The sequence below is a fragment of the Recurvomyces mirabilis genome (assembly GCF_035927965.1).
Source record: "Recurvomyces mirabilis strain CCFEE 5264 chromosome Unknown scaffold_19, whole genome shotgun sequence".
NCBI classification, from domain to species: Eukaryota; Fungi; Ascomycota; class Dothideomycetes; order Mycosphaerellales; family Teratosphaeriaceae; genus Recurvomyces; species Recurvomyces mirabilis.
Window position 1 is genome coordinate 111,945 of NW_027041953.1, and position 21,000 is coordinate 132,944.

General features: G+C 53.1%; 8 protein-coding genes across 8 annotated transcripts; 1 reads left to right on the plus strand and 7 right to left on the minus strand.

Annotated features, from left to right (window-relative positions):
- Positions 1–200: 200 nt before the first annotated feature.
- Positions 201–3,379, minus strand: LTS14_007072 (uncharacterized protein; the record flags this gene model as incomplete). The annotated part of the gene is made up of 2 exons (XM_064839764.1): positions 201–511; positions 565–3,379. The coding sequence occupies 2 exons, from the start codon at positions 3,377–3,379 to the stop codon at positions 201–203; spliced, it is 3,126 nt and encodes a 1,041-aa protein (XP_064692523.1).
- A 3,063-nt stretch (positions 3,380–6,442) lies between these two features.
- Positions 6,443–9,383, minus strand: PSY2 (Platinum sensitivity protein; the record flags this gene model as incomplete). Its single annotated transcript, XM_064839765.1, has 2 exons — positions 6,443–8,649; positions 8,705–9,383. The coding sequence occupies 2 exons, from the start codon at positions 9,381–9,383 to the stop codon at positions 6,443–6,445; spliced, it is 2,886 nt and encodes a 961-aa protein (XP_064692524.1).
- An 859-nt stretch (positions 9,384–10,242) lies between these two features.
- Positions 10,243–11,264, minus strand: LTS14_007074 (uncharacterized protein; the record flags this gene model as incomplete). Its single annotated transcript, XM_064839766.1, has 4 exons — positions 10,243–10,310; positions 10,360–10,528; positions 10,588–11,021; positions 11,078–11,264. The coding sequence occupies 4 exons, from the start codon at positions 11,262–11,264 to the stop codon at positions 10,243–10,245; spliced, it is 858 nt and encodes a 285-aa protein (XP_064692525.1).
- A 525-nt stretch (positions 11,265–11,789) lies between these two features.
- PFS2_1 (pre-mRNA cleavage and polyadenylation factor (CPF) complex subunit) lies at positions 11,790–13,601 on the minus strand (the record flags this gene model as incomplete). The annotated part of the gene is made up of 1 exon (XM_064839767.1): positions 11,790–13,601. The coding sequence occupies one exon, from the start codon at positions 13,599–13,601 to the stop codon at positions 11,790–11,792; it is 1,812 nt and encodes a 603-aa protein (XP_064692526.1).
- Positions 13,602–14,277: 676 nt separating this feature from the next.
- LTS14_007076 (uncharacterized protein) lies at positions 14,278–15,903 on the minus strand (the record flags this gene model as incomplete). Its single annotated transcript, XM_064839768.1, has 2 exons — positions 14,278–14,394; positions 14,446–15,903. 2 exons carry the CDS (start codon positions 15,901–15,903, stop codon positions 14,278–14,280), a joined length of 1,575 nt encoding a protein of 524 aa, XP_064692527.1.
- A 416-nt stretch (positions 15,904–16,319) lies between these two features.
- LTS14_007077 (uncharacterized protein) lies at positions 16,320–17,439 on the minus strand (the record flags this gene model as incomplete). Its single annotated transcript, XM_064839769.1, has 4 exons — positions 16,320–16,621; positions 16,678–16,781; positions 16,834–17,023; positions 17,079–17,439. The coding sequence occupies 4 exons, from the start codon at positions 17,437–17,439 to the stop codon at positions 16,320–16,322; spliced, it is 957 nt and encodes a 318-aa protein (XP_064692528.1).
- A 787-nt stretch (positions 17,440–18,226) lies between these two features.
- On the plus strand, positions 18,227–19,269 carry LTS14_007078 (uncharacterized protein; the record flags this gene model as incomplete). Its single annotated transcript, XM_064839770.1, has 2 exons — positions 18,227–18,241; positions 18,295–19,269. The coding sequence occupies 2 exons, from the start codon at positions 18,227–18,229 to the stop codon at positions 19,267–19,269; spliced, it is 990 nt and encodes a 329-aa protein (XP_064692529.1).
- A 146-nt stretch (positions 19,270–19,415) lies between these two features.
- On the minus strand, positions 19,416–20,464 carry BDF1_2 (transcription initiation at TATA-containing promoter protein; the record flags this gene model as incomplete). Its single annotated transcript, XM_064839771.1, has 2 exons — positions 19,416–19,497; positions 19,548–20,464. 2 exons carry the CDS (start codon positions 20,462–20,464, stop codon positions 19,416–19,418), a joined length of 999 nt encoding a protein of 332 aa, XP_064692530.1.
- Between the last annotated feature and the right edge of the window lie 536 nt (positions 20,465–21,000).

Sequence of the window (21,000 nt, forward strand, 5' to 3'; positions counted from 1 at the left end):
TGAATATTATCATTTGCTGTCGCCTAAGAGCTTGCTCTCTGTGTTCCTCCCGACCCTATAACCCAATCAACCTCGCTTACAGGAATGTACATAGCCACTCGGGCTGATAGATCGCTAATAACGCAGGATATCCGACTCAAAAGGAAAATTGAATCACAAAAGAAATGCTGTCGTCTGACAGGGCCGCGAGAAGCAGCCGATTACGACTTGTCCTTCTTCCCGAAACCAAGACTGAATCTGCTCTTCTTCTTACTTTTATCTGTCATGACAGACGGTGTAGGCTCCTTCTCCTCCCCGGGTGCCTTGCCCGCTGCTGCCTGTTGGGCGGGTGTCATCTGTCCCTCGTCGACTGTTACACGTCCGCCATGTGTAAAGTATGTGCGAGCTTTGCCGTTCATGGCTGTGCTGCCCATGCTGCGGAAGGAGTGCTGGCGAGAAGGCCCACCACTGGCTATGCCAACGTTGTGGTGACCATCGTTGGAGCCTTGATCGCTATCGGGAGGTGAATTCTCTGCAAGGCTGTTAGCAATTACTTCTAAGATGACGGGAATGAAGGCTGCTTACCCTGACTGCTCAGCGGGCTTCGCTTAAGCGGTGCTCGAGTCACCGAGTTTCTAGTCTGAAGTCCAGGCATCGACCGAGGACCTGGCACACCGGTACTGAACTGTCGAGGAGGCATTGGTCGGTTGCCCATTCCACCAGCAGAGGAAAACTGGGCAGACTTCATCGGCGCAAAGGGACTTCCGCCTGGCAGACTACCAGTGAAGGCTTGCTTGGGAAAGGTGGGCAAAGGTGGTGACTTCACGCCCACCGCGCGCGAGGGAGCCAGGTGAGCATTGGACTGCGGCCCATCACTCGCTGGGATGTCGCCCTTGTAGGAGAAGAGTGCTGGACCTTTGGCTGCGCCGTTCATGAAGGAAAAATCCTTGATCTCGACGGGACTGCCGTCTTCTGGTACCGGGCTCATCGTGGGACGCGAGTACGACTTCGCCGTATCGGTCATGCTGTTTTCGCTGGCGTTCCTAGCCACGACTGGGCGCTGGTGTAACTGGCTCAGCGAGCTCGGTACCGGGTATGCTGGTGTTTGTGCCGGACCGCTCTGGCTTTGCGGTCTGGAAACTGGTGGTGAGACGACGCTAGGCTGCTGAGAACCACGGAGCTGAGCAGCCCATTGAGCTACAGAAGATCCTTGTGCGGGCGTAGTCGTGATGGGCTCTTGCTCTCGTTCCTGTGTCTGATCTTGTCCAGGGTACATGGCGGTCGGCTCATGCGCCTCCGCTCGCATCTCTGGCTGTTGCGATCGTGCGTATGGCGTCGCTTGATACCCTTGAGACCCTAGTGGGGCTGACACATGTCTCGACTGCTTCTGGCGTATCTCGGCTTGTGGCTGCGAGGCGGAGACTGGTGTCTTTGAGGTCTCTGGCTGCTGACTATAAGGGCGGCTCTTTACCTTGTGCTCAGACGGTGATTCGGGTCGGATTTTTGACCTTTCGGGCACCATTGGTGGCATGAAGACATCGCTGTAGTCGAAGATTGGCAACACCTCCTCCTCATCCCTCGGAATCTGGAAGTCCAGCGCCTGTGAGTCAGGTGCCTCCAGCTCCACTGCTCCTGCGTTCTGGGACAGGTCCCTTGTTTGTGTAGGCTGCTGAGAAGTGGTTCCGACGGCTGCCATGTGGTCGCGAAGCTCTCGCGCCATCCCTGACTGATTGGGTTGGGACTGGCGCTGCCAAGCTGGAGTGAAAGTCTCACGCTGGGACGCGCTAGACTCTCGACGGGTACTTCTCGCTAACACTGGCGAAGACGGGGTCGTCTGCGATAGCCGACGAGGAGTCTCTGGGAAGTATTGCTGCGGCTGCGTGACTGGCGGTGTGTGCAAAGCTGGTGATGCTATCCTAGCAATCGGTGAGTCCATCGACCTCTCGAGCGTCTGCACTCGTCCCACCACCCGACCACGATCATCAAGAACCTCGCCGTAAGCATTGCATCGTTGTCTAACACAGTCCATGATGTCTCCATCGACCAACTCCCCAATGACGTCTCCTTCTTCATCGAGTACTTTGCCTCGCTTGTTGACCTTGAGTCCCTCTAGACCACCCATAGAGATGGCAGAGCTGATTTGTGTGAGGGGCGCAAAGGGTGGCTGATGCATGACGGGTGGTGGAGAGGCGAAACGCATGGGTAACGGCTGTTGGTCGTGATCTCGAGCACTTAGAAGCGAGAGCACCCTCGATGGTCCTTGAGTTTGTTGTTCGTCTCCGCGATGTGCGGCGGACATAGATTGTCTGGGTTCAGACGCCCTAGGAACATCGTAGTCCACGAATGTTGGCGTGGCGCTCCGAACAGGCTGTGGCTGCGAGTAGTGCTGTTGTTGAGGCAGGGTGGCCGATTCCGGTCGTACTTCTTGTACCGCGACCGGTAAGTATTGTGAGGGAGGTATCCTTTTATAGCGCTGGTCTGGTTGTCCTCCAGACTGCGTATCCTCGTGCGTTACAAGGTCGGTTGCGTGCTCGAAGCGGGCTTGCTTCGCCTTCTGTATTCTGTACGACTTGCTCAGTCGTGACGGCTTGCCAGTTTCTACTTCTCGCATTGAGCTCCGAATGTTCTTGAGAACACTCTCGGGTTGCTTGTGTACGACTGGCTCCACAGGCTCGTCTCCGCCGAAGGAAGCCTCCGAGAAAGCCGGCTCCCTAGCCAGCTCCTCGCTCAAGCTGAGCTCGGGCAGGAATCCACTGTTGTCTCGAGGTAGATGCGGCTTGCTGTCGAAGTCAGAACCAAGACCTTGTTCACTTGGGGCTCGAGAGTGCCCAACAGAGCCATACCCTGAATCTGCCGAATTGTGGGGATTGATGTAGCCTCGATCCCTTGCAGCGGCGGCCATCTTGGGATTCCCGAGCATTGGCGACTCAAAGGATGGCGCGGTCTGCTGATGCTGGAAGTAGTTGGTATCTTGGGTGAGCTCCTTGTGCTGAGAGTTGTCGTTGTACTGAGGCATCGGCGATTGACCTGGTAATGGAGGTGCGTCGGGATCTGTGGTAAAGATTTCGGCGCTCTTGTTGCGCTGCATGTTGAATCCGCCATTGAAGCCTCTGTATGGAGGGAGTGGGTTGTTGCGTCCATTGCTTTGTGCGTACGGTTGTTCGTTGACTACCGCTGCTGACGCGTTGGCATACTGGTTGGCTTCTTTCGAAAGTCGATGGTCGGTGGCGTGAGGTACTCTTGGTACAGCGTCTGCCGCAGCATGCGTCGGAACATGCTTGTACGGTGCTTGGGCGGGTTTCACCTCCTCAGGTGCCTGCTTCTTGCTATCTTTCTTGCTGTCTTGCTTGCTGCCCTTCTTTTCCTTCTCCGCCTTGCTCTTCTTTTTGAAGATGGACATATTGCGGGTTTCGGCACGAAAAGGAGAAGGCAACGATACCAGGAACGCTGCACCTGGCAACGCGAGAGTACAGAATTAGCAATGCGATGCTTTAGAACCAGAATAATCAGACACGAAAGAAGAGAATAGCGGGTGGTGAAAGCACCGGCAAATAAGAACGAGTGACTTGACTGACGGCCGTCGGGTCTGGGGATCATTGAGCTACTTGATCCTTGACCCTCGAGCTCTCGGGCAGGCTGAACTATAGCCAAGGCCACATAGATGTTTTCGCTAAGAAAGCGATGTTGCCCAGTGCGCAACAAATACGGCACGTCACGGTGACTTCCATGCCCCGATCTGCTGCTAGACCAGTATGCCAGCGCAACCTTAACTCTACCTATAGCACGGGCCTTAATACCGAAGATACGCACGGAGGTCTCTGGCGCCGCTTGTGGGACCGACCATGTGGATCGGCCAACCCAGAGGAAAGATCCACGGCGCCACGAGGCAGTGGCTGCCGGTATGGCCGATTTGCCCATGGTGTTTTGGAGAGGAGCTGAGCGATAAACTTGTCACCCACGCAGATGAAGTGGCACACCGATATTCTGCGTGCATGGGACATAGATTGTTATTGTATGCAGACGACGAATATCATTCCCGCGGGCGGGCAGGCAAAAATAGCTTGCAGCGCGGGAGACAAGACGACATGTCCCGTCCTGACCTGCATATCCGTCTCGACTCCTGTGCCGTCATAATAATAACAGCATGATAACGAAACCGGCATGTCTTCGCCAGCTTGATAAGAACCACATGCCCTGGTCAAAGTCTCGGCCAGTCATCAATCGTGTCCACATAGATTACGGTTTCCTTTGGTGGAGTATCTCATGGCCGGTGTATCGAGCCACGTTGAGCAACGCTTGAACCACGAAATTTCGAGCTCGCCCGCCAGCCCAGAGCCGAGAAGCTAGGGTCAAAACACGACCCAGAAACAGACAGGCGTCCTCGAAACGGTAATGCAGACGGGCTCGATCAGGCAGAAGCGGCTGTCAGGAAGAGGCGGGTGGCTTTTCTAGGCCGGATCTTTCGAGCTTCGCTTGTCTCACAACTTTGGGGTTGCCGATATGTTGTGCATGTTCCCTGCTGCTCTCACGTGCGCAAGACGGGTCGCAGCAGTGACGGTTGAGAACCGAAGGCACATGGCTGGGAACATGCGCTCAACCATCCGTGTCATTGCCATTGCTGGAAGTAGATGAGTTGTGGTAAGCGATTTATTATAGCGGCCCGAAGTTGCGACCGCCCTGCACATCTCGAATAAAGTGCCTTCACCAGCCTGCATAATCTTGACAGGGGACGCTTGGTGTAGGGCTTACAAGAGAGTTCAGAGGCGGTAACTTACTGATATACCAAAGCTGGTAGAGTCAGACCTTAGTTGGCCGAAAAGTGGTTTTGGTGATTTGCCCCTTCAGAAAGCCCGTTGGATTTCAGCTACATAATGGACGCACAGACACGCCTCTTTTATACCAAGACCTCAGCATCGAGAGATATACTTCGCGTTCTCCACCTCCGCTAGACGGTGTGATGGCGCCCGCCAGTCTATAATACCACAATACGCCAACATGCGGAGAAGATGTGGTAGTGAGAGCCATGATATTGCCCCGTCGCCCTGCCCGCATGTGTCTCTTATCTGTGGTTGCCATTGCACGATCGAGATCTGGCCAAAAGCCAACTATAGCTACCTTTATCCTATGCAGTGCGTCTTGATAGGCTTGAGAGAGGACCTTGAGTAGTCTTGCATGCAGATGCTATGCTGCGAAATGATCACGCCACCACTCTGATCCTATCAGCATATGGTCACCGCACATCTGCACTTGGCGTCTTGTGCTACCACTGATCTACAATTTGCGCAGCCACATTTTGCCATACGCTCTACTGGGCCAGACACCTAGGCCACGGCAAGGTAGGCCCTTCTGAAACTCTGTAACCATTTGGCATCATGTTCGGAGATGCTTCGCCTGCTGTAGTACAACCCCATCTAGATCTCGGTTGTGTATGGCTGATATTGCAAAGGCATCATCTCGGACTGTAATTGCGCCCGGAAACTGGAGATTTAGCAGAGTGAGTGCTATCTCGGCGCACGACACTACACCAAAACGACAACTCCCAGTCAGGGTGGCAAAGCACAGCTTGAAGCATCTGAGTATACTATGTCTCTCCTCGGAAAGGCACGCAACCAGTCCCAACTTCCTGGAATAATGACCGCACGACTCCAAGACCTGCCTAAAAGGACCAGACCAGCTCCTCGGTAATGTCTTAGACAATGGTGACATGGCGCGTACCAGAATCGAAGCTCCTGCCATGTGGCAACATGTCTCAGCTTGATACCGTCATTCCCGTAGAATCGTTTATGGCGATCCAGCATTCAGTTACAAGGCAGAGAGATGGGGGTAAGTGCTGCAATGAAGCATGCCAGAATACGAGCAGTATCATCCACCCATCTATTCATGACTCGCTATGAATATGCCATTGCCTACGTACATCGCAGCGTCAAAAAACACATATGATCACGGCCGTGCATATCAGTGATGTTATACAGAACCTAATGCCTTTCGTCTCGCTTCCAGTTCCTGCGTGAGACCGCGGATGCATAGTACACCATGTACACAGCAAAGCAAACAACCATCGCCGTCGTGGCCGCTCTCGCCTCGTAGCGCTGCTTCATCACACATAGACCTCTCCTCCAAACACGAGGAGAAGCCAGAAAGAAAGAATAGACATGATAAAGAAAGGAACGCCGTTATGCTCGCTTGCTCGTCACTCCTCCATGTCGTCGTGCTCCTCGTCTTTGTGTCGTCCATGGTACATTTCCGAGATCTGATGCCAGAATGGAGTGGACCGTGACTTGGGAGCTGCAGATTCGCGGCGCAGACCAAGAAGGCCGTTCGCCGCGTCCATCATCTCAACATCAGCATGCGGCATGCGTTCTGTCGGCGTGTCGGTTCGAGTAGCAGTCTCCTCTTGATCAGGCGAAGTCGTAAGCCTCAACTTCTCCATACTCTTCTTGCCAAGCAACCTGATTCGGAGCCCCTAGCCCCCATTCTCCTTGACTGCCTCAACGGTGGTACCCTCGCCAGATCCCTCCTCTGACTCGGGCAAATGTGCATCGCCATTGGTCGTCTCGTCATCGTGCTGCTGTTGCTGCTTGGTACCAAAATTGAAAGTCTTGATGGCAAACTTGCCAAGCCCGCTACTTTCGTTCTTAGTCTTAAGGCTGCCCTTGCGTCGAAGCATTGGTTGCGATCCGCCTACTGGGTGCTGCTGCACAGGCGACCCTGAACTCTTCACAAGCGGAGAGGTCTTTGTTGGACCGTCGACCTGTGACCGTCCAGTCTGACTTGTGACAGAGGCCGCAGACGAATTCCGTCTCTTGATGCCGCCCATCATCTTGCCCAGCTCATCATCGTCCTCGTCATCTCTTCGCCGCTTCGAGGCCAAGGGTTCTGGAGGAGAGCCTTGTCGACCGGGACTGCCTTCGACGGGTACCGGCCTACGATCCCGTCCTCGTTCCCGGTCCCGTGATCGATCTGACGTTTGTTCAGGTGAAGTCCGTCGTGGATCGTCTTCGAAGAAATCCATTTCCGCGGTCTCGTGAGGGTCGGCACCGGCGACGTGGCTCTTCCTCTCCTTCACAAGCACGTCTCGATCCGGACTGGAGGCTAGAAGCTCCATTCCGTCCATCGGCCCTAATTCCTCGTCTTCGTCATCAGGGTAGTCTACCAAAGGTCGGACAGGACTGGCACCGTTAGTTAAACCAGCCTTAAGCGCTGTAGGAAGGCCAATGTCATCGTCGTCCTCTGCATCGTCGTCTCCATTGAAGTACGCCTCCTCATCACCGTCCATGTCTTTCAAGCCGGCGAATCTTGTTCCATTGACGATCCGTGCAGGCGTTCCTTCCTGGGTGGTGAACGAGCTGTCTTCGATTCCGTTGGCCGCGGGCACATATCCAGCCTGCATCTGGTCGTACTTCAACACGAGTTGCTGAAACGTATTCACATACGTGATTCCAAGGAGCCTGTCCCGGTACTGTTCCGCAAGATGCATAATCAATTGCTTGACAGTCTCTCGCTTGATGAACTCGAAAAGCTCGAGACAAGAAGAGTTGAGCAGGTTGTCTCGCGGCATAGTCTCGTAGACCACATCCAACATAGGCTCAAACAGCCGGTGTTGAATCATGTGCCTGTTGTGAAACTCGTCCTGCAAGCCGATACACGTCCGGAACCACTTAAGTGCCGTCAGCTTCATGAACTTGTGCGGACATGCTAGAAGCTGTGCCACACGGCTGTGCAGGTTTTCGCCAAGTATGAAAGCCTTCGCTCGCCAGGTATGTTGCCGTACGAAGAAACACAGACAGTCCACCAGATGGGTCATCATGCTCATATCGTGTACACTGAGATCCAGCATATCTTTCCGGTGTTCCAGATCCTTTAGAGGTCGAAACAATCTCTTCGCTGATCCATCGTAGAAAGCCTGGATAAAGGCCTCCGTCTGCGGTGAAGCATGCGAGGCGCCGTTGGTTAGACCTCGTTTCGCCATGATCTCGCTATTAGCTTGACCAGCACGCATCATGTCCATACCGTTAGCACTTGTCGGGTCCAACAGAATCTTGATCGCATCCGCCATCTGGCTCTTCACTCCCAGATCCACCTCGACAAGCAAAAGTTCGATCAAGGTGTCCGTAAGAGGCGTCGTCTGGTCTTTCATGGCCGTGAAGATATGACTCCGTACCAGATGCGGGTCGTGGTCTATCAATGCGACCAGTACATCTGTCCCGGCCACTCGTACCGCCGCGTCATGATGTCGTAGCGCGAAGGCGATGACAGTGAAAAGGCCATGGTGGATGAAATTCGTGTACAGTGATGCTCGCTGCGGCGCCTGAATGTTCTTACTCACCGCACAACAATTCTGAATGAACAGAACTGCTTCTCGTTTCTTCTCCGGCTTGATTTGTGGATCGTCCCTGAATAGATCGAAGAGCTGGGAAAGGAAATCCTGGTTCCCCTGGATGTGTGTGACAATCTCCACTTGATGGTAAAATATCAGGCTGTTCAAGACCGAGAACGTTGGGTCGTCCAGTATTCGAGCCAGGACGACGTCTTTCAAGTATAGTAATCGGTAAGTACAGTGAATCTTCTTCCGAACCTCGGGTGATTCTATATGTACGACTTCCTTGAATTTCGACGAGTCGGACAGATACTGTCGGTGATTCGCTCGATGTGAAGGAAAGTCCGGATCATCTGCAACAGTATGTAAGCATAATCCAACAAGAACACACATACCATTGCCACTCACACTCTAGTGCGCCCACAACACCCATGATTGCTTGGTCTGTTACAACGAACTCGATGATTGAGTTGTCGTTCAGCAGTATCAGGTGCTTCATAATACTGCACAACCGATGTAATGCTGGCGCGTTGTGCTGCTTCTCTGCCTCTTCCACTAGAGGAGCCAGCCGCAGTATGTACGGATGCTCCGGGTTCATAATATACTTGACAAGCGCTTCTCGGCCGTGCGTGTTCATGGACGCTCCTCGTATATTCGCCTCGATCTCTTCCAGACGTCCTAGCTCCGGCTCCGGGAGCACGAAGGCTTGCGCGTCCAGTAGGTCGTCCGAAAGTCCATCCTCAGCAAAAAGCGCGCTCAAGCGCTGCTGGACCTCGCTCACGAACTCCCATATCACGGCGCATCCATCTGCCTCTTGGAAACTCAACGCCATGTCCACTCCATTCTGCTCGGTCCACACTATCAGCGTATCCTGCTGCTTCTGATAGCCGTCGTCCTTAGTGATGCGCGTCTCCAGTAGCGCACGCTGTGGGTCATCCTCGCTGACCACCACAATGCGGCCGTCCGGGTTGTCGGCGTTGGGCTGTAATACCTGTCCCGAGCAGAAACCTGTGCCCCGATCATACCAGTCATTGTTCTTGAGCTCGTAGACCTTTACACGTCTTGATTGGCCGCTTTGCGATGCCATCTATTACTGTGCTCAGCGCATTGGCTACTGCCATGCGCCGAGGGGAAGCGGCAATCGAGCGCGGCGGTGGTAACACTGATGGTGGTGGCACTTGTGCGCTATTGCTGGAGAGTATATGGCCGCCAAGGATATGGGCGGCTTCGCGGGCGTGGCGGCCGTGTCGGAGGCGGTGGTCGTGATCGCGGAGGGTACAGTTTGCGGTTGGAAGAGGCGTCGTTACGCGTTCCAGGCTGAGATCGGTGTCGCGTGTTGTCTTTCGACCTCACAGCCGAGCGCGCTCTTGCAAAGGTGGGTCGTGGATTTGATATTGCGTCACAAGTGAAGTGATCGCTCGCGTGAGGTGTCTTTGCGGAGCCTGACTCTCTTTGCTCGGCGCTAACTCAGACTTCCGACATCCACCGATTCTGGAAGCGGTGATCTTCGGCCGCACAGACAACGGTGCTGAATTGTAATAAGGTTGTGCAATAATGGTATGGATGACTGTGCAATATGGCGGGAAGGGTCCCTCGATTATTCAGTTCGATATCAGATCGAATGCAAGGTGAGGTACGGAAATGTCAAGCAGATGTTCGCAGTTTACTCCCGAACACGCGCAGTCGCACGTCATCGTCAGAGCCGCGGCTAAATTTGGAAGTGGCGAATAGGGCTACAGGAGGCCAAATATGAAACAACCGCGAGGGGAGACATCAAAGGTACGACATGACACAGCACAATCATCATCCGAGACATATGGACAAATCCCATCATATGCTATGATCGTTCAAGCTCCTTCAAAGTCATGCTTTAAAACCACCTGTATTACTCTGCCTTGTGAACAGCCTACCCAAGTGATGGTCGAGCAGTGTCGTAGTAACACAATCTACTTCAGAAAGCTACCATTCGTCTTCGCAAGAATATCATCATAGTATGGCTGGAACGCCAACCAGCCTAGAACTCGTCAGTAATCTACTCAATCTCACACAAAGAAAAAACATACCCTTCTCAGGAGTGCCGGCCTGCTGGTAACTGAACTTTGCTTCCTCCTCGGGAATGATGGTCCTCTTGATCCCACTACCACCGGACGCCGCTTCGACGAGCAATTGCGCTTGACACGTCTTATCGAGACTGAGGAACCAAAAGGCCGCGGCATCTATCGTTTGACCGACCTGCCAAAGCCCAAGTCAATATATCGTCGGCCTGTGAATGGTAACGGAGATGAACGTACAGTAATCAACCCATGGTTCTGTAAAATCACAGCCTTACCACCACCAAGACACTCAGCAATCCTCCTCCCTTCCTCCCTATCAAGCACAATCCCATTGAATTGCGTATACACCGCATGATCCTTCCAGAACCGTAGACTATCCTGGGTCATCATATCCAGTTCCTTGCCAAAGACACTCCACGCTTTACCATACACAGAGTGAGCATGGCAAGCAGCATCGACATCTGGTCGAGCCTTGTGGATCTCGCTGTGGATGGCAAAAGCGGCCGCGTTGATGGGTTCGTCGCCAATGACTACGGTGCCTTCTTCGTCCACTAGGATGAGATCCGAGACAGAGATCTGGCTGAAATGAATCGACAACGGGTTGAGCCAAAAATGGTCCCGAAGTATTGGGTCTCGAACGGAGATATGGCCAGCTACGCCTTCGTCAAAGCCTGCGAGGATGGATTAGCTGAAGTAGACATATCGAAAATGCTTGGAAACGCCATACCTCGTTCACCAAATACACGATATGCAGCAGCTAGATGTTGTTTCCTGTACTGTCGCTCTTCTTCCAGAGTATCGAATTTAGGATATGAGCGGACCTTCAAAGGCTTGCCATCTTTCCTCCTGCCGAGAGCGCCAACAGTGGCGTTTCCATTGCTTTCTGACGAGAGAACTTGAGCTACAGGGGCCATGGTGAGATATGCTGTGACAATGCAATCGATCGAAGGCACTAGCAATTTGTGACGAGTATATTTCCTGGTTCACGAACGAGTCTCCTCAAACAGCCAATCCGTGAGGTTCAACAATGAAGGCTTGAGAAGAGGTGGGTACAAGCCTACGACTACCACGGCTATAGATTGCTGATCGTAACAGCTCGAGCTAAATCCCCGCAGAATACCTCAAATTGTGGACGATATATATGCGGAGATAGATGTGCCGAGGCGAAGTAAAGCCTGTTACTCGAAAGGGTCACTAGAGATACAATGGCTATATATCCCGAGCATTCCTCGAGACTATGAAGGTGGGAAGTATGGCTTCAGTGTTGTATCCTAGGGAAATTGGCGGTGGGACCACGTTGTGGTATCCTTCAACAAGTAACGTTATACTCACCGCTTCCCTACTCCATCGTACATGTAGCCATAACCACCAGTAAGAAAAGTTGCAACAGCAGACTCATGGTATCTCCGCTCGAGTAGGAGCGCCAAGATTGGCCAGTCTTATCTCGCAGTCCTGAACCTCCCCCGACTCATCTCATGCTGCAAACTCTCCTGCTGACTCGGTAGTGGTGCTCGTCTTCGCCCGCCAGCAGCTCCCACACTCGCTCCATCCGCTAGCGGCGGTGGACTCATACCTGGTAAAGGCGGCATTGGGAAGCCTGGAGGTGGGACAAAGCCAGGAGGAAGAGATGGCATAGCACCATTCGCGAAGCCGGGGAATGGTGGTAGTGTCCCACTAGCTGCAGGTGGAGGGAATGGTAGACTCCCGCCGAATGCTTGTTTCAACGCTTCGAGATCCATACCTGGTGGTAGTGGTGGCGGCGCCTGACCATTGAGCGGTGGAAGTGGTAGGCTAGGTAAGCTGATGGGTTGAGCACCACCTGTACTCGTACCATCTGGGAAAGATGGCTTACTCAAGCCCGGTAACCCTGATAGACCTGGGAGGCCCGGCAAGAATCCCTTGACAGGCATTTGCTGGTCGGCCAAAGCATCCTCCTCATCTTCCGCCTCATCCTCCTGTTGCTGTCTCTGCGCCTCCGCTTTCCGCCACGTTCCTTGCGCTTCGGCAGCGTCCTGCCCAATGTGCCATCGGTCGTTGACATAGCTGTCATCGCCTGGTCGAGGTCTCGTCCAGAATCGTGTAGCCCTGTCATTTGAACCAGATGCCAGGACGTGGCCCAATGGATGCCAGTCCATGCTCCAGATAGCGTACTCATGTGCATGTGTAGTCCTGTGAGAAGGGTATATGGTCTGTGTGGGCGCATCAGCAGGATTCGGTGCATCATATGGTGAAATTGTGGGCGCTGATCCAGCCGGCGGATTCTGCTCATCGAGAAGATAATGCATCATTGCGCCATCGTTGCCACCAGTCGAAAGCAGTGAGGAATGGATGGGGTGCCATGCGAGCGAGCTGACTTCCTTGTCGTTTCCTTTGAGTAAAAACACATCTCTCATCATTCTCAGATCAAATACTCGCGCATTCTGCTCGCGAGCACAGGACGCCAAGAGCATTCCATTTGTCGGTTCGAATCTCGTCATCGTAAGTGTATTCTTATGGCCATGAAGTGTGGTCAGTGATCGTCCAGTCCTCGGATCCCAAAGTCTGACTGTGTGATCTTTCGAGCCAGAGGCGATCAAGCCTTTTGTCGGATGCCAGTCGGCACACTTCACGTCCCATTGATGGCCAGACAGCGTCGAGTCCATAGTAGCTCTCGAGAAGTCCCAGATTTTCAGTGTTGTGTCATCACCAGCGGTCACGAATTTCTCATCGGTTGGTGCAAACGCCACGTCTCGGACCGCGGCATCGTCGTGTGCTTCGATGGTTTGAAGATTATTGAAGTTCGTCTGCCAGTACTTAACAAGACCCTCTTGATCGGCTGAGAGGATGAACTCGTCGTTGTGTGAGTATCGTATCGCTCGTATAGCACTATCGTGTGCCTGCATGATGGTTTCGAAGTTGAAGCCTGTGCCATTCCATAGTGTGAACTCGCCACTCGTGGATCCTGTAAGCAGTCTCCGTCCTTCGGGCGTCCATTTGACGACATTGACTGGTTGCCGCACCTTATTGAGCGATGAGTGCAGGTGTTTCGCGGGTATGCTGTCGACTGCTTCACCTCTGTGCGCAGCTGGCGGAAGCATGTCTACAACATAAGAAGTACTGGGTCGCTCGGCCTCAGCTCCACGTTTTAATTTTCCCGCTTGTCGGCGATTCTGCATCCAGCGTGCGTATGTCGTGCCGATGTCAGTGGCATTGCGCCGATTTGGCCGGCCTCTTCTCTCGTGGCCATGGTCGCCATGACCGCCACCATCCATGATGAGAAAGTCTATACGGCGTCCGGTGGAGGCTTATCCTACACCAAGAGGCTGTTGGAACGCGGATATAATCGGCCAATATCCAGTGGTAGGTCGCGTGAGTCTTCCTTTACGATACGCCACTTGTATTATTCCTTTGGCCTGGTAACGACTCGGAAGCGGCGAGGGAGTGTCCAATGGATTCCAGTCAGGTACATTGGTAAAGCACTCACGAGATATACGAAGCATAAATGGACCAACGTCAGCAATGAAATAGATGGGAGTGCTTCTCAGCCAGAGGTACAGCTCAAGGAGGAATACTAGCGCGGCTGCAATGCAAAGCGATTGGGCACAAGATCTCGGTACGCTAGCTCACGTCAAATTTTTCTTGTGTCATTCACATGCAGCGTCTCATGAACTTCCTACTCAGCACAACCTCATGACTCTCTACGTCTCACGAAAGACCCTGCATCAGGTGCTGTGCAATAAGCGAGCGATACGGTCCGGCGGGCCTAAATACATCGGCGTATACGAGCACGAGGTGGATCCACGAGATGATACAGCAAGATGGTTAATTGAGGGCACCCGATAGCGCCTGATCGTATGGACATTTTATAAAGTACCTAAAACGACATGCGCGGCCCATGCAGCCACGGCCCGGCCACCAGCGAAAGACGCATATGCTTATCGAAGTAATCTATATCTTGACATCGCCCAGACCCAGTGGCCATTCTGGTCTGTTATTACTACCAAACTTCGCCTGCCATGCGAAGAAATATATGATGGCTGCGAACGGCTGGCCAAGGAAGCAGAACTGTGAAACCTATCAGCGAGGATTGAAGTAAGATATGAATCGAATGCTTACCGTCATCCAGAATATGAGGTTGCCGGCCAGCTTCCCATTCGAACTCGTCATCTTCCCAAGTGGATCGGTCAACCAAATCAACGGGATCTGGACGACCATGCCTAGAAACGCGACGCCGAGGATATTGTGCGTAGGCACGCCCACGAGTAATTCATGCAGCATCCCACTGAACAAGAAAGTAATAATCTGCGCCACAACCGGCGGCACTCCTCTCCCGACCATCGGTGCATAGATATGTCTCTTCATGAAATGCGTGACAGGTTTATTCCAGCTGGTCCAGTAGCTGCGCAGATCTGAACTGTTCCACCAATCGCCATAGAACTCCCTGTCCCCAAACCGAAGGATCTCAGCGAGCAGATTGAGAAAGCTTTGGAATAGTGCGAAGAGGCCTGCGAGCCAGCAGACGAGGCTGATGGTGCTTAGCTTAAGGACACGCTCCAGAATCCCGATCAGATTAAGATCGGAGATGACATCTAGACTATTCTCAAGAAGAGGGACGGCGTACTGAGCGCAAGCTAGCCAGATGACGATGGAGAGGATGAAGAACTCGCAGAAGCGTTTGGCGATGAAGTCCCAGCGCCTGCGGTCTGTCATCGGGTATACTGGCTGGTAGACCAATGTCGGTGCCCACCAGAAGTAGCTCAGATTCTTCAGTGTGATGTTGTTCGGGTATGCGCAGTTCTTGTATAATGCAGGCAGGACTGCTGTGACGTCAGGCTCAGCGTTAACGTAGGCGTGCCTCATGTCCCTGTTTGTGAACGCATAGGAGCAGACCTTCAACCACACGATAACTGCATGTAGCTCCGCGAATGCTGCTAGACCGGGGTTGTGGACGTGGTAGTATACCACATACGTCGATATAACCAGCATAACGGTAGCATTGAACCCATGCGCGAAAGCTATCACCCTCCACGTAGAGAATAGATACTTTTTCTGCTTCTCGGCAGCTTGAACATCATGTTTCTCCTCTGCTCTTTTCCTCTCCCCTACTTTATTCTTCGCGTACCGTACTGCTGCTGCCTCGATAAGGTACGCGATCAAGAGGAAGACAGGTGTGAGGAGGTATAGTATCCAGAAGTTCCGCCAGTCATCCGGATCGATACGTGAACCGGAGAGAGTGACGAGGAGACCGTATTTCTTGAAGTTCTCGATCATGAGCCGGAGATTTGAGGCTACGAGGACGACGCCTACGAGGTTGCGGAAGCCGAAGAAGGAGGGGAGGGTGGAGGTGTCGGAGCTGAGGCATGAGGGGCGGCTGGTCGCGTGCACGGCAAAGGTGTGCTTGTATTTGTTTGAGCCTTGCTTATTGCTCCTGGCCTCTTCCTGCTCCTGCTGCTGCTGCTGCTGCAGATGTTCGGGGGGACTGCCATTGACTGAGTCTGTCATCTCATTATCGCGAATGTGTCCGTTAGCGTGCGAGCTAGGCGTGGTCTGATCTTGCTGCGACGGCGTCGCCATACGAAAAAGGGTGTCTGATATAATAGCGACGATGTGAGTGAAGGATGGAATCAATAGCCTACCTCTCGCAGTGTTGCATGGTAATTCATCGGCTTACGTAGGGAAGTCGGTCCCAACAATACGTTATTGACATGAACGAGGAAGGTTTGGCACGTTGAGATGCATGGAGGGCTGACGCGGGGGAGCTGGGCGAATGCGCTTGGCCTTTCACGTGAAGAGTGACTGATAGATGCATGATGACAATTGCAATGTGTATTCGAACGCGATATGGGTATCATAAACAATGCTGCGCCCTGTATCATGCCGTGGTGCTGTGCCTCCTTGCAGTACCCTCCCTGGTGGCCGCCGGACCAGAACGCCATTGCTGAACGACCAGGACGTCAATCAAATTCGTATTCTCACAACCGAGCCAATCTTCACAGATCAGTCAGGTCAACAATGTCAACGCCAGAGTCGGTAGACACGCGATTGCGCTTGCGTCGATGGCCTTCTGCCTCGATGGTCACGTCGTCGTCATCTTCGCCATCCTCCCCATCGCGAATCACTGTCGGCGAATAACGACGCTTCTCGCGCTTGACCTTAGCCATGTCATGTTCGCGCTCTCGCATACGACGGACGAGTTCACGTGCCTCTTCGGCGGACAGACTATCCGGATCGCGCTCCTCGAGTGGCACTGGTGATGGGCTGCGAGGAATGATGCCTTCAATCTGTAGGTCGTCTAGAAGAATGATTAGTACGTGCTACGGCACCCGTGTAGACGCCACGTTAGCTTACGTCTCGACCGATACTTGAAGATGAAGGTAGCGAACGGGTTCTTGCCGTAAGGGTGTTCGACAGAAACCTCAGTTCGAGCCGCAGCTGGACGTGCAGCTCCCAAGCTAGGCCTAATTAGCAGTCTCTCCTTCATGCGAGATAGGCACTAATATTCACCCTGCTGATTGCGAGATGGCTCTACCCTTCAGGCACTTCTCTGGAACACTTCCGTCGACGACAGACTTGTAGCCATGGTGTACGGGTACTGGTCGAGGGGCGGAAGTAGTGCGCATCCAGGTACAGGTGACCTTGATCTCGCCTAGCTTCTTCATCGCCTTAAAGTTGCTGTCATTCGCAGGGCGATCATCTAAGATGATAAAGTCAGCAGGGAATTGATAGACTATAGTAAGTGTGCGCCATACCCGTGGCGAGAGCTGAGAAAGTGAACGGCCTGAAGAAGGTGTCCCCAGCACTCTGCTCATGCACACCCTCGGTATCATGGGTGTAGTCATGGGCGTGCGTGTTGTGCCTGATGATTGAGCCGGCCGCATACTGTCCATCGAGATACACACAGCAGTTGATCTCATCACGCTTGTCGGGCGAGATCAGGTGCTTCTTCTTGAATTTGCAGTGCACTTTGAAGGCATCGCCGGAGCCTGCTTGTACATATTTGCGACCGATGGACGGCACGTACAACTCATCGGAATCGTCCTCGTACTCGTCCAGGTTGTTGTGGTTGCTGCGTATGCTCACCGTGAGTCCCTCAATCGCCTCGAGCTTCATCGCAAGGCTGTGTTGGTTTGCAAGGGTTTTGGCTATTGGTGTGAGTGGTGTCGTGTCCGAGCTGCTCGGTCAGAGAGAAGGGATCGTGGAGAAATAGAGTCTTGTCAAGGAGAGTTTACCGTGCGATACAGCATGAAAGAAAGTAGTTGCAGCACAGTGAGACAGGTCACTCTTCGAAGTGAAGCTGTCGCGTGAAAGGCGACGCGATCTGCCTGAAGCCCGTGCGTTGCGGCTCCATTCTGATTGTGTAACAGTCGTAGTATTCACCTCAGCCTCGGCTTCTGCTTGATCTCTGTCCTTCTACAAGAGAGAAGCTGATGTGACAACCTATACTCTAGTCTGCGAGAGAGGGCAACTGTGGAGCGAAGACACTAACTGCTGGGCCAAGGTGGGTCGTATGGCGCGTGCCGTTCCTTCATCAATCGATCCGATCGAATCATCTTCTACCAAATGACTCAGTTCTGGAAAGCAAACCAGGCCGTTGGAGGCAAAGACGACTTCAGCTCTCTCGAACGCTAATCTTTGGATGCGCAGCCCGTCAAGAGTGCCTTGGCCAAGAGACTGTCTCGACTAGTGACAGCCGTATCAGCAATTTCGCATGGCCAGCACCTGGCTGAACAGCATCTGCTGGCTCTCCTGTTCCCTATCACTGTTACCATGTCTGGTCCAAGGCAGGGACCTACAAAGCACACCAGACCAGACGCAGCAAGTTCTCCCTGAGCATAGATTACCACACCGATCGAGCCGACACAAGCTCAGCTGCCGCTTGACTTACAGTCCCAGAATCATGATCTTCAGTTATGTGCGTAATATCATCAGCACCCAGTGGACGCCATCCTGACACTGTAGTTGTAGTTCGCACGAGAGACTGTGGTCTGGCACAATGACCCCGATCTTGATCTGTACGCTCTCAACATCACTATCCCAGGCCTCTCGCCACGCTTCCAACAAGTCCATTGCACAGCTGACGCTCAAGTATGTCATCTGACGACCGACATGGGTGAAATTCACGCCGCAGCAAGTGCAATGGCATTGTGGATGTCCGACTGCTTCGATCTCACCTCAACATACTTCTTGTTGGCCGGCATAGGTGGCATAAATCCACATATGGGTACCATAAGTTCAGTCACCTTCGCCCGATATGCTGTGCAGCTGGATCTGCAGTATTTATTCTCCGAGTCGCAGATCCCTCCAGACTTCCCTACAGGCTTTGTGCCGCAGAAGTCGCACCGACCTGATGAGTATCCTGGCGTGCTGTACGGCACGGAGGTCTTCGAGCTGAATGATCGTCTACGTATGCGCGCAGTACAGATTGCTCATCGAGCTGTGCTCAACGATACCACGGCAGCAATGAAGAAGCGTGCCGGCTACCTCGACGCTCCTGCGAATGAGCCACCCACAGTCCTAGCATGCGATACAATGACTAGCAATAATTGGTGGTCTGGCTCAGTGCTAGGCGACGCATTTGCTGGCTATGTCAAGCTTCTGACCAACGGATCGGCTGAACCTTGTACTACTCAACAAGAAGACAATGCCACTCTGGAAGCACTGCTGCGCGGCGCCGTAGCTGAACGACTAGACTTCTCGAGGATCATCTTAATGAGGACTGCCTCTGACTTTGCTCGAGCACCACCGGGTCGGACAGAGTACGATCACCTGGTCAATACAGGCTGGGAAGGATTTGTGCCTGCTTTGCAGAACATTTACCTGGCGGGCATCGAGATTGTTAGAGATATCTTGATGAACTGGGATGAGGAGTATGCCTCTGGCACTCGACCCGATAACTACATTGGCGATCTGTGGAACAGTCTCGAAGAGGCCAATAATTGACCGAGCCAGAAAGCCCGTGAATCTGCTTCGTCTCCGCGGCCGATCCTCTGCATACGTTGCCGCTTCTCCCGCTTCTCCCCTTAGACTGCGCAAGGCTGGCTCCAGGCTTCCAATCCCCAGAGTGCACGTCTCGTCTGTTTGCGGCCCTACTTCTTATCGCGCTCGGTGTTAGGCGCAGGCACTCCGCCAATCTTTTTGAAGTACATCCGTAACTCTTTCGAATTCCCCCTGTCACGGGTCAGCTTCGAACCGATATGTATGGTCATCAACGAACTCACAAATTGCGTACTGGCTCCCAGGTCTGATCCTCTTGATCATCGTAGCCAAGCCACTTGACCAGACACGATAGCTCACCACTTCTGTCAAACCTATGTTTGACGATCTTCTCAACATGCACGCACTCAACACCCTCCACCTCATCTGGAGTAGTACCTGTCGACCACATGAAGTCCACCACATTCGACAGATCCATGCCCATTCCGTGAACCGGGTGGCTGCGTGGGTTAAACAGGAGACTATTCTGAACCATGAGATCAAGGTCGACTTTGAAGGCTCTGGGGCTGTGATAATCCCCATTGCTCAGCTTGAAACCAATCGTGGAGAGATCCATCGAATGCTCGATGACTTTGAAATACGTCGGGATGTCGAGTTCGATGGGATTGACTGGCTCCAGGAAGACGCTTGCGATGTTGCGGTACCGTGGACCTGTGATCTTGTCCAGGAGTTGACGACAGAACGACATATCGTTGGAGTCGGCATCGCCTGCACGTCTTTGGCGTTTCTTGGCGGGTGTTGAATCAGTCTTGCTGGTTTCGGTATTCTTGTTGGTGTCGTTCGACAGGCCGCTCTTGCCATAATGAGGCTGGCTCGCCCCTTCCTCGTCCACCTTGGCTCGGTCACGCTTCCCACTTGTCGGTGCCTGTCTTTCGATGACCGGATCGCCGCTCATAGCTTCAGCGAGGGCGCTCATGGCCATCTCATGGAGCTCAATCAAGGCCTCGGGGCCCCTGTCGAGTTCCTGCTGCAGTGCTGCGATGATGTCGTCATGCTTCTGCTCGACCTCGTAAACCTCCTTCGCATGCTTGACACTAAGTGCCTCGAGCTCCATACGACGTGCTTCTTCACGCTTGCGGATCATCGCATCGCGAGCCGCCGCCGCCACGGCTTGAGCTTTCAGGTCGTTGTACTTGTGCATGATGGTCGCCTGGTTGGACACCGTAGTTTAGTTGATGCTACTCGGGTATCTGGTGTACGACGTCTACCAGGTCGATTGGGATGGCGATATTGCCACTTAGGGTGAGGATGTGAGGGTCATGGTGTGAGAAGTGAGAAGTGTAAAGCGGGCAGTATGTACAATCGTGATAATACCTTTCTGAGATAAAGCTCTAGGCAAGTACACAAGTCAGGTGATGTAAACAGGAGAAAGTGAAGCTTGCATGTGAAGATGTTTTGAAGAGCTAACACGTACAGCTCGATTAGGCGTTGGTTTCATGAACATAAATCGCCATTTCTCTGTTTCTTCTGCTTTCCTACTCGTGGAAAGCCAACTGCGCTGAAGGGCCACTATGGGATCAGTGAAGCTGTCTCGCGTTCAGTAACAACCTCAATGCTAATGCTTCGCCAACTTTCTCGCACGCTCTGTCGAGTCCCGCTCCTTGGAACTTTCAGCAGGGCGCTTCCTGGACTCTGCAAAACTGTTTGAAGGAAGCAGCTTTCGGACATCCGCAATTA